Source organism: Triturus cristatus, chromosome 2_2, assembly GCF_964204655.1.
Source record: "Triturus cristatus chromosome 2_2, aTriCri1.1, whole genome shotgun sequence".
NCBI classification, from domain to species: Eukaryota; Metazoa; Chordata; class Amphibia; order Caudata; family Salamandridae; genus Triturus; species Triturus cristatus.
Genome location: NC_140582.1, coordinates 433856130 through 433874428, shown reverse-complemented (window position 1 = coordinate 433874428; position 18299 = coordinate 433856130). Strand labels below are relative to the sequence as shown.

Sequence of the window (18299 nt, the reverse complement as noted above, 5' to 3'; positions counted from 1 at the left end):
GCTACTGTGAAGGCAGCCGGAAAAACCATGCCCAGACCTGGCTCTGCCATTGCTGTACCGAGAGAGAAGACGTGCCACAGCAGACGGCACCGCCGATCTGTGGGGAACACATGAATCAGGCGTGTAATCACCCCTCGGGTGCAGGCGAGTCTGTCTCCACTTTGTATACACCCACTGCCTCGCTCACCCCAGCAGGCTGCGCAGCCGCAGCTTAAATTGCCACAGAAGTCGCAAACAGCACATTGCGCAGCAGGCCAACTACAGAGTAATAATTCAAACTAAAAGTCAGTAAGTAAAGATTGTGTAACTTGCTAAAAGTAGTGTATGAAGTTACTGTGAAGCAAGTAATGGAAGGTCAAATGTACGCTACTACCAAATGTTTAGCCTGTGGTTCTGACAACGTGACTCTTAGTCTGCAAATATAGGGCAGCCCGGTCCCTGCTGCTGAAGGCGTGACTCTCAACCATGTGCATCTGTGGTGTATACGTGTTAGAGAACAAAACGCATGTTAATGTATAAAAGTCTTAAAAAGATATCACTATCTGTGCTTGCAGAAATACTTTGTGAGCTAACGGTATTGCAGGGACAGATAAGTCTACTCTATGGGGCGTGTGCATGTGGTGAAAAACACAATGGTGCACCCTTACAGTCTGCTCCTGCCAGGGGGAAAAACAGACACAATTTAGAATATACACGTAACGGATGAGTGAACGTGTCACATGTTCTCTCTGAAGCATCACTGGGCTAGAGCCCTAAACTGTTTGTCAGTTTCGGTAAAAAAAACATACATGCAAAGGGCAAACATTACAGCGACTTGCTTCACAGAGTACCATAGAAATGGAAAGTGCAGTCTTCGTTCTTAAAAACTCCTATATTCTGCAAGACTCGAGAACACTTGCACAGAAACCATCTCTTCTTGCCACACATTGAACTTTTAACTTGAGGTGTTAGCGCTGCTCTTCACCCCATGTGTAAACCTCAACAGTATTTGAGTTGCCATACCAATAAAGAATTTGAGCTGTGGCACAAAGTTAGGCTGGTATGATTTTTGCAGCTTCCTTGCACTTTGAGTTCTCCACAAACTCTGCGCTTTGTTTCAAAGGCGGGAACCGCCATTCTTTTATATGCATCGCTTAAATGTAGTGCTTTATGTGAGAGGAGGGTGCCGGACTCAGCTGCTCTGTGAGCTTTAGAAATTGTGGCTTTCCTCATGGAGAGGCAGAAATACCCACCTGTGACTTAGATTGCATGGATGGGGGAACTATTTCGAACATGTGAGTTGCTAGCTACATTTCCCAGAGTAAAATGGCGACCGTTTGTTGTTGTTTTAAGAGTCTGTAAAGACTCAGATGTGATACAGAATAGTACTTTAAACAAAATTGTAGGTATTCATTTATAACTTGACTGTTGTCTTTTATTACTTAATTATTAGTCAAGGATACTTAACTCAGGGCTCAACTCTTCCAAAAGTGCTTTCTAGTTATATTTGCTTGTTGAAGTATGTACAGATAAGGGCTAAGATAACCAGCTTTAGGAGATTCTGCTTATTTTTGTACCAACCAGGATATTGAATACCATTGATACTATTAGAAAGATTAGAAAGCCATCAGGTGGCAACCGTAGAAAGTTCAGCAAATGTGGCACTACATTTGGGGTGGAGGTTTGGAGAGTGGGGGGTATATGCTCACATCTCAACAACAGCAGGCAGACTCAGTTGAATGTTGTGCTTTATTAGTTCAAAAGGCATTGTGGAAGTCACTCTGAATGGAGTTCAATGTCTAACTTTATTTTGAAATAGGTGGCAGTGGAATTTTGTGTCTCACAGCCTGATCGTATAATAAAACTATTTCTTTAAAGCATGAGAGCCCAATTCTCCATCAAAGCCTATTCCTGATGGTATAACTGACACTGTAATAACTTTTATTAGGAATACCTATTGTGATGGCACAAAGCATCTTTTGATGGCATAAAACCTTAACACAGTTAAAGAATCACTATTGTGTGTCTAGGACAGCACAGCTACGCATTGATGAGACAGGCCAAGAACGATACCGCCCTGTCACCCTTAAACTTACATAATTATTTAATGTAGAGTTGTACTTTTTTCTTACTCTCCCTCAGTATCTGCTTTCCTTTTTTCCCTTCACACCTCACTCCTTCCCTTGTCTCCATTCTTCTTCCTTCACTTTCTGCCCTACCGCGTTTTGCCGCCTCCCCTCATTAACTGCTTTTCACTTTTCACCTTCTCATCTTTCCCTTCCAAACTCCTTTTATGCGCTCCCTTTGTCTACTCTTCTCTCCTTGCCTTTCTCCTCTTTCCACTTTTCATTCTAATTATGTTCCTTTCCAATCCTGCACTCCCAATCTCTGCTTTTCCCATTTGTTTTCACATATTATGTCTACCTTTGTATCATTGTATCTATCGTTGCCTTCAGACCTCTCCTCCTTCCTAACTCTCCCTTTAATGTTTTTATTACTTACACACATCTCTTCATATCCACTCCAGGAATCTGTGTTTGATCTCAGGGTCATACATTTAAATCTTGGTGTGGCCACTCAGTCTTTGATCTTTCTGAGGTCAATAAAATTAATGCCATTGAGTTAAATAACCTTTTTAATTTGGTGTCAAGACCCCCTCTCGTGAATATGTGCTGTACAAGCATACATGGTGTGTTAAGGACATAGAAATCCATTTTAAAATTTTGTTTTCAAATTTCTTTGCAATATTACATTGTCATTATTCCCTGTGTCTCTTCCACGCTCGTATACATTCCCCAGACCTTCTTATTTTGCTTCAACCTATCTTTTTCCTTTCTGTTTTCTCTTCATCAGCCTCTCCAGCTACGCTTCCTTTCTTCTTTCCATTCTTGCTTCCTTACATCCTCATTCATTTCCCAGCCTTCCTCTCTTGGTGCATTTCTTCCTTTTTCCTCTATTTGTTCCTCACTTTTTTTTCTGCTCCTTCCTTCATCCCCTCTTTAATTTCTTCCTGTCTTATCCTCCACTCTTCCTTCTGCTTTTCTTCCTTTTTCCCTTTCTTCTTTCCATTCGCCTATCACACATTGTTCACTTAATTTCTCCCTCTATCCCTTCATTTATTCCTTTCACATTCTTTTCTTATTTCCTCCTTCTTTCATCCATTACAGTACTCCCCTTCCTGCTTACATTTGTTGCTTCCGTCTTTCATGTATTCCTTCCTTCATCCCTTCCTTTTTTTAAACAGCAAACTACAAGCATATTCCCTTTAGTTTGCAAAGCTGCCACATGTCCTCAAGTGACCTTTTTAAAGCTGCATTTTGAGATGTACACACATTCTCTAATTTGAGTTCACTTTTGAGTTATTTTCATAGACTTTCCATAGGTTATATGATCTTATATTGATTTGTAGAGCACACTAATCACCCAAGAGGGTATCCAGGAAATTGGGCATGTGTGTAGGTGTGAAGTCCCTGAAGTGCTTGTATGAAGAGCCATGTCTTCATCTTCTTGTGGAACTCAAGAAGTGAGGAGGTGGCTCTGATGTGTTAAGGCTCATGGATGTGGGTGGAGCCAATAAAGGAAGTGGGTGGGACCCGTAGATGAAGTGGGCGGAGCCAGGGAAGTGGGTGTGGCCTCCTAAAAATATGTGAGCACCTGCACTTAATATTTTACAAATTAAGCACTGGCTCCAACAGCCACTCTTTTTCCAGGAGCATCAATCTTTTTGCTGTAGTTCTCTGGAGCATGAGCATTGCCAGTCCCCTGTGCAGAAGCACGCTTGCTGGCTGTTAGGTAGACTAGTGTGACAGGTGCAATCTGCCCCCTAAAATGCAATAAATAATTAGGAGAGGCTTTCGAATGTTTTCTCTACCCTTGGAGTTACAACTCTCACTTTGACATAATCTCTTTAAAATTATCAGGGGCAGACTTTAGCATGCCCTTTAACATAGGGAGGAACTACATGCTACGCTCAGTCTTATAGGGCCTTTTCAAGAAGGAAATCGTTCTCTTCCTATGTGATAAGCAGATGAAATTTGTGGTACCGCATAATATGCTTTAGTGTCAGAGGGTGAGGCTTTCACTGGGTAGTGTTCTATGTCGGGATTTACATTTATCCCAGGGATCATCTGTGGGGCCGTGCCCTAAAGGCTCACCATAGGGTTCACAAGGACCGTAGGTGCTACCTGGGTCTCAGTAAAAAAGTGGGGACCCCAGTGGCAATTCAGGCAGAGGTTGCAGAGTTGGTGTGTATGGTGCCGGTGGTGATGGTGGAGGTGGTGGTGAAGGCTGGAAGGTGGAAGTAGACTTTGTGGCAGAGGAAGTGTGCTTGTAGCTCTGTCCTTATGCCTCGCTCGTTGGTGCTGGTTCTGCCGATGGAGGCCTGTAAGAAAACTCCTTCAAAGGATAGTCTCTTCTTACATGGAAGAGGGTCCGGCAGCCAGAGGTGTCTTTGCTGAGATTTCACCTGTAACCGGGTAGATCAACAGGTGTATTTGTATGGCATTCCGTTCCTGTTGGAGTCTTTCAAGAATAGGTGCCTCGATTTCCTCCTCTGTAGGATCTGGCAGCTTGTCTTTCACCTTTAAACTGTGTTTTAGTACTAAGGATTTGACATCTACAGCACTTGTTTGCATCTGTGCCAAAGGAGTCTTTGGTGTCTGCTTGTGAATTAAGTGATGGAGCTTGGGCTCAACTTGTTCTTGTGGCCAGGGGGTCGGGTAGGTGTGTGCTTATGCATAAAGGCTGTCTTTTCTCAGTGCCTATGCTCGGGCCTCAAAGCCTGACTTTGTCGGGAGCGCTTCTTTACCTCAGAATGGGTCTATTTTGTGGGCTTGGCTTGGAGAGATAGGTCGGGCATACTCACAGCTCAGGACTTGGTCTTGGTGTGCCAGACCCTGACACCAGTTTGACGTCCTTAATTTGCTGGTCTTCAGATTTCCTTCAGGATACCATCTCAGGGCTGTGTACGAGCTGTGCAGGCTAGAGCCCTGATGGACCAGTCTCTTGCTGCTCTTCGACGCCAAGGGGGTCTTCCTTCCCTAACAGGTCAAGGGTGTCTGAAGTATGTTATATCCTCATGCGTCTATCTAGCGCAAAGATACTCTGTGATGTTTTAAATGTGATTCCACAATTAGGAGCGGAACGATGCCCGTGAGGTTTTCAGGCAACGTTATTCAGTTGCTTGGAGTACCTCACAGGGGCCACACACATGGTTGTGGGTGTACGAGCTGGAATAAAACTGGAAAACTTACTACTGTCTCTGCGCCTCCTCATTTTACATCTTGGCGACAAGCAGAGCAATCATGCCATACACCCACCAACCTCTCAGGGTTTCACGTTTTGACTGGATGTCTACCAAGGCTTCGCAGCACCTGGCGGAAACGATTTCTGTGTCTTGCCAGTTGGTCGTGACTTTCGGCCCCTGTGAGTTGCCGCACATGTGTTTCAAAAACAGAGGGCCATGAAGAAAAGATTTGATGCGGGGAAAAGTTTTAGGAATATGGATATTCAAATTGATGATTGGGTTCTAATAAGAAATCTCAGCCAAGTACCGAAAGGTTTGCCTAAGTTCACTTCTCCTGTTCAGGTGACAAAAGTGAGTAAAGGGTCAGCACTGCTTGGCAGCAAGGGGTGGTGGAACAAGAGGTTGCTGCTTAGTCTGTCTGATACACAGACAGTCTCCTTGAGCAAGGTTTCTGAGGAAGGAAGGAGAGCAACTTGATTGGCCTCATTTGTTGCAGGACACACAAGAAGGTATCTCCTCGTTTATAGGGGAGAGTTCTTCAGGCTCCAGCACTACACATGCTGTGGAGGCAGGCGAGCAGTATGCCATTATCCTCACGATGAGAAGTGGAGTAGTATGTCGTCAAAGAAAGGTGCCATGCAGATTTGATGACTATTATGTTTTTGTATTTTTTTTTTTTAATGTAATGCAGATTTGATGACTATGTAAGGTTTCAGAAAAACATGGAGTATACCCGTTAACCACAGATAATGTAGAGGCCACCTGAAAAAAGCTCTTTAACTCTCCAGACAACTTTCTATCCTCCGACAAACCTCCCATTATAAACTCCCTGAGCTGCTTAAGCTTAGGATCTTTCGCGTAAGCTTCCAACCATTATTGCTCAGTAACAGGAGCACATTACTTAATAGCATCCAGGGCAGCCACCACACATTCATTGTCTGACAAATCATCCACAACCTGCTCATCGGTCAAAGCCATGTGTGTTAAGCAGTCAGCACTGAAGTTTTTCCCTCCAGGTAAATGTTTGATACAGAAGTGGACAACAGCCATACCAATCCCACTCACCACTTCCCTAGACTTCTACTCAACATATGCATCAGACGCTTGTGATTTGTAAATTACAGTCTCTTAATTGTCCTCTTGTTACATTTTCTGCACCGCTCCCTCCGATACTCAAGGATTTTCTTGGACTGGAAGGTGAGGGACACGATTCGTCATAGTGGTTAGCAACAGACACAAATTACACACCAGGTGATGATCTGCCCACAGATACTTAACAGTGACAACATAGCTAATTCTGAAAGAGTGTCCGTTCCATCACCTACATTGCATTATCTGATAGAGACGCATTGAAGGTAGTTCAGAGCCCCAAAGGGTGCAAGGGGCTTGACACCTTGAGATGTCAGTGATGATGTTCGGTGATGATTCAACCTTCAATGCATCTAGCAAACAATGACACATGCGCATAGTCAAAAGTGATGCCCAAAGATCGAAAAGTGTTCTAAACACAAAGACTTTGAGACCCAGTCGGTGCAAGTCTGAACCTGAGGGATAAAGTCAATCTAATATGGAATCTGTGCCCATGTGCAATGCACAACAAGAGGAAGAATAACACCATATGTAGCAACTTAAGAGACTTCTTAGAACAAAATCAAAGTTGCAAACGTCCAAGACCAACACTGGATGGCAGAAGTAAGCATGTGTATCTGGAGCAACATCTGCTACGTACAATATTTCACAACCAAAAAAGAAAAAAGAAATGCATTACTGTCTCTACAACATCACTGGCACCCAAAACACTGCCTGCCCTCTACAGGCAACCTTTCCCCAACTACCACATTAGCAGTGAGAGGTAGATGGTCCAGATGACACCAAGAATATATTTTACAGGGAATACAGTGCAGGTAGTTCTGACAGCAAGGAAAAGACTGCTGTTCAAAATAGTACACGGCCTATACCTTCTAGTCATTCCGTACTTTCTGTTTATCAAACGAGTTAATAAGATGTGAGGCATCTTCAACTCATGTAGCTGAAGTCACACTATGGAGTTTGTTCCTCTCTATTGAGCCAAAGGACCTGCGAATTAGTGGTTCTAATAAAAAATATATATATTTTGCTGGAGCTTCAACTAAAATAGCAGGAGATGCTCTTCAGTAGAGATCACCACAAGATCTATTCTAACAAAGAATAAAAGGGTATAATGACAGAGTGGACATATTTATTTATGTCCACTACAGAACTGGGATGCCTAACCAACCAGTGTGGCAGGCGTTTTATGGTACATGGAAAGAGTGACCTTTGTAACCTTCAGCTTATACTGGGCAAAGTAGGCAGTTCTGATTCGGCTGATAACATGGGGTCCGGGACAATGATGCGTTTGTTCCCTGCACAGCCTGACTCCCATTAGACACAAGGTGAAGTCAACGACAGATGTTTCATCTGGCTTTCGTACCCAAGGACAAGCACAAAAATACAAAGTGCTCTGCGAATCAGTGCAATGTGCACCCATAACATGAGAAGCACACTAAGTAGGTTATTGTTCCGTCTGGACTTGAGGCACTTCAACTGACTCTCATATCCTTTAACATTGTATTGTAACTAAGGTATGTTAACACATGTTAATCCATATCCCACTTAGCAAATCTCTTTTTTACGAATGTTTATCATACAACTTCACCACTCATCATACTACTGTCATTCCTGCTATTCAACCTCTTACATCATCTTAAACTTGCCAAACTTCCTGGCATCCATGGGGGTTTATGCTTCACAGAACCACACAATTTCCAAACCCACTTAGCTCCACCACAGTTTTTAACAAATTAGCCACACTTGTAATCAACAGATCTGCGTTCTATGATGAAACACCAAAGTACTTAGACCTCTAATGGAGTGACTTCTCTGCCTCTTTTGCTTACAGTAATGCAACTAGAATTTGGAACTCCCTACCTCCAAACCTTCTTACCACCAGCTCTTTCTGGATCTTTAATATGGAGCTTAAAACTCTTCTCTCCCAAAGACATGTTTTTCAATAACACTCCTCGCCACGCTCCACAAAAGGCTTATGCCCTCGCTGTTACATGACACTCTCAACAGATATAACAATCTTTCTGCTTTAAATCTGTAAAAACGTAATATGTATTTGTGTAACCTTAATCGCTATAACTTTTCAAAATACTTAATCTGTAATAAATATTTCATTTGTACATATGTAACTCTCACCCGGAGTAACCGTAGTAGCTAAATGTATTGTCACCTACCACCCTGTTGCTCTGAATTTCTCATGTAACTTTCTTCGCTCTATTGTAAAGTGCTCTGACACCTCTGGGTAATGTCTGCGCTATATAAAAATGCATTAAACAAAAAATGGAACACCAGATATGTTTGCAATATGCCCTCTCAATACTGAACGTTTTCTCTCCTACCTCACCGCTTCCAGTTTCGTAGTTATCACTGAAATGTGGATCATTCGCAAAACAAAATTGCCACACCTACACTCGCCACACTGAACATGCCAACTTCTCATGCACGGCTCGCAACAAACACAGAAGCAGCAGAGTTAGAGTTCACTCCAACAAGCCTCACACAACTGCTCCTTTCATAAACACCTACAACAAAATCATCTTCCTAAGACTATGACTCCACGGCAATTAGTGTCCCCTTCCAAGTCAGTGCTACAAGAGCAATTAGATCTTTCTTTGAAGACCTTGACAGTGTCTGCAAATTTCAAGCGCACTCAACTTCACTCAACATTTTGACATTTTATCCCAAACTCTGACAATTTCAGCACACCTTTTTCTCTTTGGTACTCTGACATAATTCACTGTTCAAAACTGACACTACCAATACATACCTATGTACAACCAAGGCAAATTACTGGATCTTTTACTGCTTTCAAACACATTCATACTCCCTAACTACAATCACCCCCTCTATTCTGGACCACATCATCATACTAAGATCATAGATCATTTGATATGACAATTTACCCCCCCCCCCCCCCCCCCACTCCACTTCCGCTGCCCCTTTATGTAAAAGCAAATACTCCCTGGTTGCATTACAGCAGCCTTAGACCAGATCCACAAAGATCAAAACGCATCTAAAACATATATATATATCCTTCACCACTTCCGGTTATCTTTCCATCTCCCAAAAAACGACACTGCAAATCGAAGGTAGCGTTCCAAACATGTATTATGTTAGAAAGGCTGCTACACGTTTCGGCAGGATCCCCTCCCCTTGCTATATATACATACATATATTTTTTTTTATACCATGAACTTGACCCTTGCGGGTATTTGAACAATTCCTTTCACTGTGAGCCATCTCTCCATTAGCCACACTCCTTCAACCCTAGAGCACACTTCACATGCATACCTTGAAAACTACAATGTGCTCACTTAACAAATAAGGCAAAAATAAGACCAATGAAAATCTAACATCATACCAACAAACTGGAAGTACAATAAATGACACTCGACAATGCCAAATCAGTCTTCTTCCAAAATCTTTGGCACTGCATTCCGACCTCATCCACTATGATTTGATTGCACAGTTAACAACCTACTCTCTCGAGCCTCTGCATCACCCACAACTCTCAAATACCGTCTACCTTCACCAGATTTTGCAGCCTTCTTCTCATCTGCTTACTCAAGGCTCTACCGCTTCCCTCTTTCGTTCCCATAGCCCCACAACCCCACTGAGCCAGAATTTCTGACATTAACATCACCTGACTCGATCAAATTACCAAACTAATCAAATCTGCTGACCTTTCATGTGCTCCACCTGATCCTTTGATTCTTCAGACAATCAAACTGCTCTCACCTTTGAGGTACAACTCGCACTGCCTTACCCCCCCCCCTCCCTTTGATTCACTCACTTAAGTCTGGTAACTAGATTTCATACTTGAAATATGCTGCAAAGTCTTTATTACTATGGAAACCTACAGCAGATCTTACCTCCTCCCCTAAGTATTACTCAATGTGTAAACACGTATTCTTCTCCAAAATATACAAATGCCTTCTCTTCAATCCCCTTTCATTATTTCTTACCTTCAACAATTTGCTCAATCCCTTCAGTCTGGCGTCTAAGCACTCCACTTCCCTGAAAAATCCTTCTCACACACTTCTAATCAATCACATCTGCTCACTCTAAACACCTTTCAGCCATCCTCCCACTTCTGGACTGGATCTTGCTGCAGCCTTTACTAATGCTGACCGCCCCACTTCATTATCCTCTCTAATGGACTAGCTTGATTTTCTGGTGACTTTCAATAGCAACAATAGACTGGACCGTCTCGATCACCTTACAATCCAAATATTCCCCTCCTTTTCCTTTACCTGTTGCCATCCCCAAAGCTTGGTAGTGGATACTCTCCTTTTCTCTCTTATAACACTCTTTCTCATTGTCATTAGATAATGTAAAGTCCTTTGCTCCCTCATACTGAATATAGCGAACATAGAGGTCATATGCTTTCATTCCTTGCCTGCACCTGTCTGTAGCCCTAACAATCTATTTTCCACAAAAGGTTTAAGAATAAACTTTTTAAAGGAATGGTAGTTGAGAATCCATGGTGCTATATTATAAACAGGCATCCAGTAGAAAAGTTAATGAAATAACAATGTAAAATTAGATGCTTGAACTTTATTATAGCAATGCTCATATCTATCAAGTAGAATAATAATATGGTACCCCACCCTGAAATGACAGATCCATTGCCTTGTGAGAAAAGCAGTAGAACCACATTGGACACATTCCGGTTAGTAAATATAACATTAGTTTATTTAGTTCTCACAGTTTGTGTTTGAAAAAGCATCCCTTGCGCATGGATTGTTCAAGATGACTATGAAATAATGTCAGTTATAATTTAATTACACTCTTGGACATCCTTTAAATGTCTTTATAAAATTGTTTCATTACAGAATGGAGGACTAGGACCAACATTGACTTACAATCTTGATTTAATGCTTGCTCAGCAAGAAAACCTTGGCATCCTTTTCAACCTCACTATAAAAATGGAATCTTCTCAGCCCCACAGCAAGACATCAGGTCTTAAATAGATGAAAGATTAATCTATGTATCCATTTCTATACAGGTGAAGGGATGAACAATTCACAAGTACTCAATACTCACTAGAGAGCACTAGTTTTCAGCATACAAATACTCCACAAACTGGACTATTTTAACAAGTCAGACTATGCATTCTCTCCTCTGAAAAAAAGGCTTACTTTTAACCATTAAAGCCTTATATATTCTCCCTAGTCACACCACATCTTCGGGAATAAGTGACGTTACAAAGCGATCATTTAGATGGCGTTACGGTACATCGCGGTTGTTACAACGACTTGCGTTAGAGGTGATGGACTTAGGAATTATATGATTTACTATTCCAACTCCAGTGTGTGTAACAGTAGGGAAGGTGTTGGAATATTAAATCATACTATTCCTTAGTGTAAAGCGCCATCTAGCGCGTTGTGATGACTGCGATGTAAATGTATCGCGGTGTAACGACCGCGTTGTAAAGGTTGTTGGCCATCTTCGGCAATTATACATTTCTAACACTTGTTTTCCCACGTGACTCCCCAAAACTACAACTGACTACCCGTAACATCTGCTAATCTGCACCACTTAACATCACCCAAATCGCCAGGAGCTGCTTGCATAATCTAGTCCTTCTCTCTTCTAAGACCTACCGCTGCATGCCACATCTAGTCAAGTCAAGTCAAGAACATTTGTATCGCGCGCATATCACTCACACGAGTCTCATGGCGCTTGCAGACAGCTCTGACAGCCAAGGCGAGTGAGATCCTCACTACTGAAAATCAAGACAACCTTAAAGCATCACTTCCTGCTGCTCAATGGAATGAGTAATAATTATAGCACAATGCCACACAACCAAAGAAAATATGCTAAAATGTAAATAGGCCAAATATGGGGAGGAAAAACTGCCTCCTGCCCCAGCACGTGTGTTGCATGCTTAGATGGTTTCTACTTATATTTATCTTTCTCTATGATATTTTTCTTTCATACAATAGCATCCCTAACTAACACAATACTCAACCATGCTAGTATATATAAATCTCACCTTCCTTTTAGTGTCCTATGTACTGTTTGACTGATTCTGATCAAAGTTTATTGATGCAGCCTATGTGAATAAATCGATACATTAAAAAATGAGCCCATGTAGAGCAGGCGGACTCAAGAAGGTGGTCCTTCTGCTGTACTCATCTTTCAAAATGGTGCAACAGAATGCTTTGTTTGCTCCTAAACTATTACCTGAATATAGCGAAAAGTAAGATAATGTTGACAACTCCAAGGAGCGCCCCAAGCAGGGCAGGTGCAGTGTACATGTTCACCTGGAGGTCGATACCAGCCACAGTCACGCCTTTCTCCCCAATTAGTGTCAAGGCAGTCTGGAAAGCTGAAGGAAAAAAGAGAGTAAAGTATTTCCACAGTAAACTGATTTTGTATCGATTCAAATAAAACACGCAAAAGTTATAGCAGGACTTCCCCAGGCTGGAGGGGTGCGGTGTGGGCCTTCGAATTCCTCAATCCAGTTTTTCCAAAATTCCCACCCGTCCTGCCATTTGGCCCAATTTGATTATGATCTTTTCAGCTGCTTTGGGGGTTGACTCAGGAGCTATATAAATAGAGGCGGTTCTTTATAGATGCGGGACGAATCAAATTTAGTTTCTTTTAGGTATGCAGGCTGCTCTAGGGCATAGACATACTTCGTGGTGTAAGGAATGAGAGGAGGAAGAAGATTCTGAGTAATGAGATTACCAGTAAATAATTGAAGTATTACAAGAAGAAACTTTTAAAAGGAATGGTAGTTGAGAATCCATGGTGCTATATTATTAACAGGCATCCAGTAGGAAGGCTTATGTACTAAAATTGTAACATTAGAAGCTTGAACTTTATTATGGAAATGCTCATATCTATCAAGTAAAAAGGTACTGTGGTACCCCAAATTGGAATGAGAGATTCCTTGCCTTGTGGGAACAGGGGACCAATTGGACACATTCTGTTTAGTAAATAGAACATTAGTTTATTTAGTTCCTACGGCTTGTGTTTAAAAAAATCCCTTGATCCTGGTTAGTACTAGATCACTATTAAAAGTTATAATTTGATTACACTCTTGGTATTATTATGATTATAATTATTATTAACAAGCATTTATAAAGCGCATCGTTCCCCTAACAGGTATAATGGCACTAGGAAACTGCCTGTAAACACGTAAAATCTTCTGAAGTGTGCAACACAAAATTAAGCCAAATCCAAGATTCTACTTAGGAAAAAGTCTATAAAATTGTTCAATGCAGAATTCAGGGCTAGGCCCAACACTGTGTAGTAATTTGGATTCAATGCTTGCACACCTGTGATGGATGATTGTCGTGCTCAGTAATGACTAGAAAATAAGCATGTTAAACTAGCCAAGCACATGCTATTCATGGCTTACATTCGTTTTCATTTAACCTTCCATAGCATCAACAGAACAGCTCCACTGGACCAAATAAAAAGGTAAAGGGTTGCAATCACCATTATTAAATAGGACAAATATGAATGGAGAGCAAAGAGCACTTTGGAGATTGCAATCATTCAAAGTTCAATACAAAGGACAGACTGAAGCAATGTTGCAATTGGTCACAAATTTTTCTTATTTCGTTTCTGTGTGCTAGATGGTTAAAAAACAACTCGAAAACACAGCCTCTTAAAGTAGGCCCCCTGTCCACATACTGCAGTTTACAGAGAACATATTTCTACTTGAATAAAGCCCCAAAGGGCCCCCAGAAGCAGCCTCAAGCATTCAGTTCTTATATGACCGAACAAAGAAGAGATTAATTGCAGTAAGACAAACATGGTCCTTGGTAAAAAATAAAGTATTACGGACAGAAAATGAATGAATTGCTATTAGATGCAGTACCAGTATATACTACGTCTGTCTACTTAAGAATCAAACCATAGATCGAAGCTACCACATACAATACCCTCCTGGCAAGCCTTAAACTATTTTTAATGGCATGATGGGATTTCAAATATTGTACGAACATAATTAGTCTGCAAAAACCTAAGCTTATGATGCGAAAATTGTCCCTTCTTTGTTGTATTGTGCTGAGACAGGTCACAAGACATCAGTTTACATTCCTACAGTTGGATGCAAGACAAAGAAAAAATATGAAGAGCCCACTCAAGCTCAACCCAAGACAACCCTTGACTCCCAAGTGGGCTATGATATTAGAGTTGAGTTTACGCTGATCATTCACCAAAGCAAAACATAGTTTTTTATGTTTTGCCTTAGACAGGAGAGATAATGATAGACTATCATTGTCTGCATAATAAGACGTTCTTTAACTCCAAGGTGAAAGTTTTTTATTTATAATGTGGTTCGAACTCTTTCAGAGGTAATACAACCAGAGGAAATCGCTCTTGTAAATCGGAGAAGTGTGATTAAAAGGTTATTTGATAACAAGAGTGCAACCATATGCAACAGTAAGCGTGGAAATGAAATCTGTTTCAGTTTGTATAATTTTATTAAAATCAGAAAAAGACTCAAGCCACACTTTTCGTTTTTCCTTTATCTTACAGTTCTATCTAAAATGGTAGTGCATTTACAAAAGTAAGGCATTTTCAAAATCAGGGAATATTTCAAACGACTATCACAAACTAGAGGGGGTGCAACTGCTGGGCAGAAGGTAAAGTAATGTACCACATATTAAATTATGTTGTTTACAGTCTTTTAACAGGCTTCGTATAAGCTACTTAAATAATAGGGTGAATGAGTTCAAAGTTAGGCACTGCTTTTTAATAGCATACAAGTTACAAGAAGCTTTAAATTATGTATCAAATCCCGAGAGTGTATAAATGAAGTCTGGCGGTATCATTCTGTAAAGGCATATATAGGTTGCTATGGTCTAATAATCCCCCTTATTAAAATGAATAAGCATGATTAACTGTTTTTTTTTTAAACTGAGATCCAATATTTTTATTTCTACCAGTAAACTATATGAAGAAACGAGTTTTGTTAACTTATGCAATAAAGGTACTTTTTTTTATATCAAAAGGAAATAAATGATGAAAATAAGTTCCATTATTTCGAAGAAAAAATATGATACCCAGACCATCCCAGGGGAAATATTCCACAGATCAATATTGTTATCACTCGAGAAGATTACAGGGGGGGGGGCGAGGGGGCGGGCTTAGGGTGGGTCTGGTTGTTGTTCATAATTAAATTAAGGGCTGGAATACGATGGAAAGGATGAGGGGGACACACGTACCAGGTCCTAGAATAAAGCCCAATGCCTGGCATGCACTGATGTTGGCCATAGCGCTTGTTCTTTCTCCAAGTGATGTTGCACCAGCAACATACGACCGAACTACTGCTACATTTCCTACAAAAGTAAAAGTATAAAAAAAAACGTTAGTTTGAGCTTTCAAACATTTCCTCTCACACGAGCTTGAGTCATTCAGAGACATTCTTCAACATTGAAGTAAAAAGATCATTATCAGATTCATATTTGTTTCTCTGTGAAGGAACCCATTCCCAGGACTCATAGATTATACACATGCAGAAGCATAAAACAAAATAAAACAAAATATGTAGCATTTGTGAGGCATATAAATGTATATAACACCAAGGTGACCAAGATGTACTCGTGGGCTATTGGGAATTTGGTAGGCTATTGTGGATTTCGATACAATAAGAGTGGAAGTCATGAACATTAAAAAAATATTTCTCCTAAAATTCAGCAGGAATATCCTTACAACAATAGTATGCATGGAGATACACATTTCATTTATATATTGCTGTCCCTATTACAGAACTTCAAGTTGACTCCGTAAATATTGCCTAAACTATCTATGCCTTACATTGAAAGGATAAAGCAAGTCACTGAGGAGCTCCTTCATAACGTCACAAAAATCCGTCTTTACTCTCAATACCCTTATAACGCACAGTATGAAATACTTCATATCTTATAATACATGGCTATGCCTTTACCTTTACCCTCTTTGGTGATGTGCTCCTTCTCATGAAAATGAGATTTTGTGGTTCCGGATATGCATATTGAATATGGAATCTCTACTGACGAAATAAACACACCAGCTCTTACACTTCTGCTACCACCAGCCCGGAGGTGTGATCACCTGTATCTTTCATGACCATGTTGTTTGGCCTTACTTGTCTCCTACTCATATGTTCCTGACTATTTGTAAAGTGCTCATATACCCTATTGTAAAGCACTCGGATACCCTATTGGGTCATGTTTATGCTATATAAAACTCCATAAATAAATAGAGATCTTGTGCATGATTGAAAGTGGTGTTATTAACTTCACACCAAACCCTCAATGGTCCACTGTTACTATATGGCTTGCATAATGGAATTTTTGGGGAGAATTCTGTGGCGCTCTCACACTGCTCCTCCGACTGATCTCTCCCAAAGCCTGTAGGTAGCCACTTTCCATTTTTCATTCAGATGAACATACGAATGGTCTTGTTGCATTTATAAATAGCATCCATGAGTTTGCAGAGAATAAGTGAAACTGATGAGATATCATCAAAAAGGAACTTCAGCAACCCGAACAATCTTTTTACATAGTAGTAGGTCAGCGCCAAAATACAAACTTGAAACTTCAGATAAAATACAGAATGATATGCGACACTTAATATGACTGAAAGAAACATGTTTCAATGATGCCTCTCCACCAGGTTTTCCTCCTAGCTCTTGAATACTTGACCATCCGCCTTTGTGAGGAAAAGAAATGAGGTGTTGCTTTAGTGCATAAATCATCTTTTCAGAGAGAAAGTCTAAAATATGATCAGTATTCCTCTTTTCACTGTATCAAGTTAAAAACATCAGAAACCTACGATCTTTCACATCATTTAGCCTGCTACAAGAGGTAAACTCATGTTTGTTAAACAACTCCTAGAACTCCTTGCAGAAAAATCCGGTTCCACTACAAAGAACATTTGTGTGGGGTAGTGCAAGTCACACTGGGGTAACTCCAGTGCCTCTATGGTACCACAACTGCCCCTATTCTACTCAATAGTGAATGTGAATAATATCGTGCAGCACCCCTGCTTGAAAAAAGGCTTGACAGAGATATCACAATCACCAAAACCGACATAATTGAGGTTGAAAAACGTACTCCAGTTCACTGGTCTGACCATCACCTTATTCCTTTTTGCCTTCTTTGTCCCAGAACATTAACCCGGAGTCAAATAAAAAACACTAGGTTACAGGATAGAAACTTTATTGACACACCCTAGCCTAAACAGACTAACATTCTGGAAATGGATAGACGAAGACTGAAAAACAAATAAGTATGATCACAGAGAGTTTGAGACTTGTGAATATCTGAAGGTCGAGTATGATCTTACAAAAGCAGAGCGCTACAGCAATATGTAGCTACACTACTGGCTCACAGACCCTAAAATTAAACAGGGGGCAGGTAGAAACCTGACTCCATTTGAGATGTACCTGCAGAATTGTACGGGAGATCAGCATGCTACATTTGGTATCTCCAAGATGTTCAACTCTAAATGCAAAGGGGAGAAACCCTTGTTTCAACATTCCTGGGTAAGTTAATTTAAAATATTCCTCAATGAGAAGCAATGGGATTATATCCTCACCCGCAAGAACAACTTTGCCACTCACACATGAGACAGCCAGAAAAGCTTGGCACAGATTAATCATGTGGGGCATTGTAGTATTCTTCATTATTTGGTATTCTGTACTGGTTCTTTAATTGCCATGATTCTAGGTTAGAACCATGTTATGTTATGTATGGTGGGGTTCTGCCAAGGCAGTTATCTGCTGACCTTAAACTTGTTAAGTCGCTTTCTTGTCAGCCTTGCTTCCCTGTAATTTCCTCTATTGGATGCATGGCCAATAAATCTGTTTTGGATCATAACAGCGTCTTCTCAACTTTGTGGACAACCACCTTGCTACAGGCATACAGGGTACTAGAAAGGATGTCAGGAGGATGGGACTTTGACACACATCCTTAGGTCCTGACCACAGATGCCACTCTTTAGGACCTTGTGCTCACCACAATTGAGGAAATAACAGGCTTGT

General features: G+C 40.8%; 1 protein-coding gene across 1 annotated transcript in view; it reads right to left on the bottom strand.

The window, feature by feature from the left end:
- Positions 1-18299, bottom strand: part of MFSD8 (major facilitator superfamily domain containing 8) — a 212570-nt gene that overhangs the window by 66159 nt on the left and 128112 nt on the right. The window contains exons 5-6 of the mRNA XM_085641529.1: positions 15499-15612; positions 12500-12644 (exon numbers count right to left, since the gene is read on the bottom strand). Of these exons, the coding sequence (XP_085497655.1) occupies positions 12500-12644; positions 15499-15612 (259 nt within the window). The remainder of the gene's footprint in view (positions 1-12499; positions 12645-15498; positions 15613-18299) is intronic.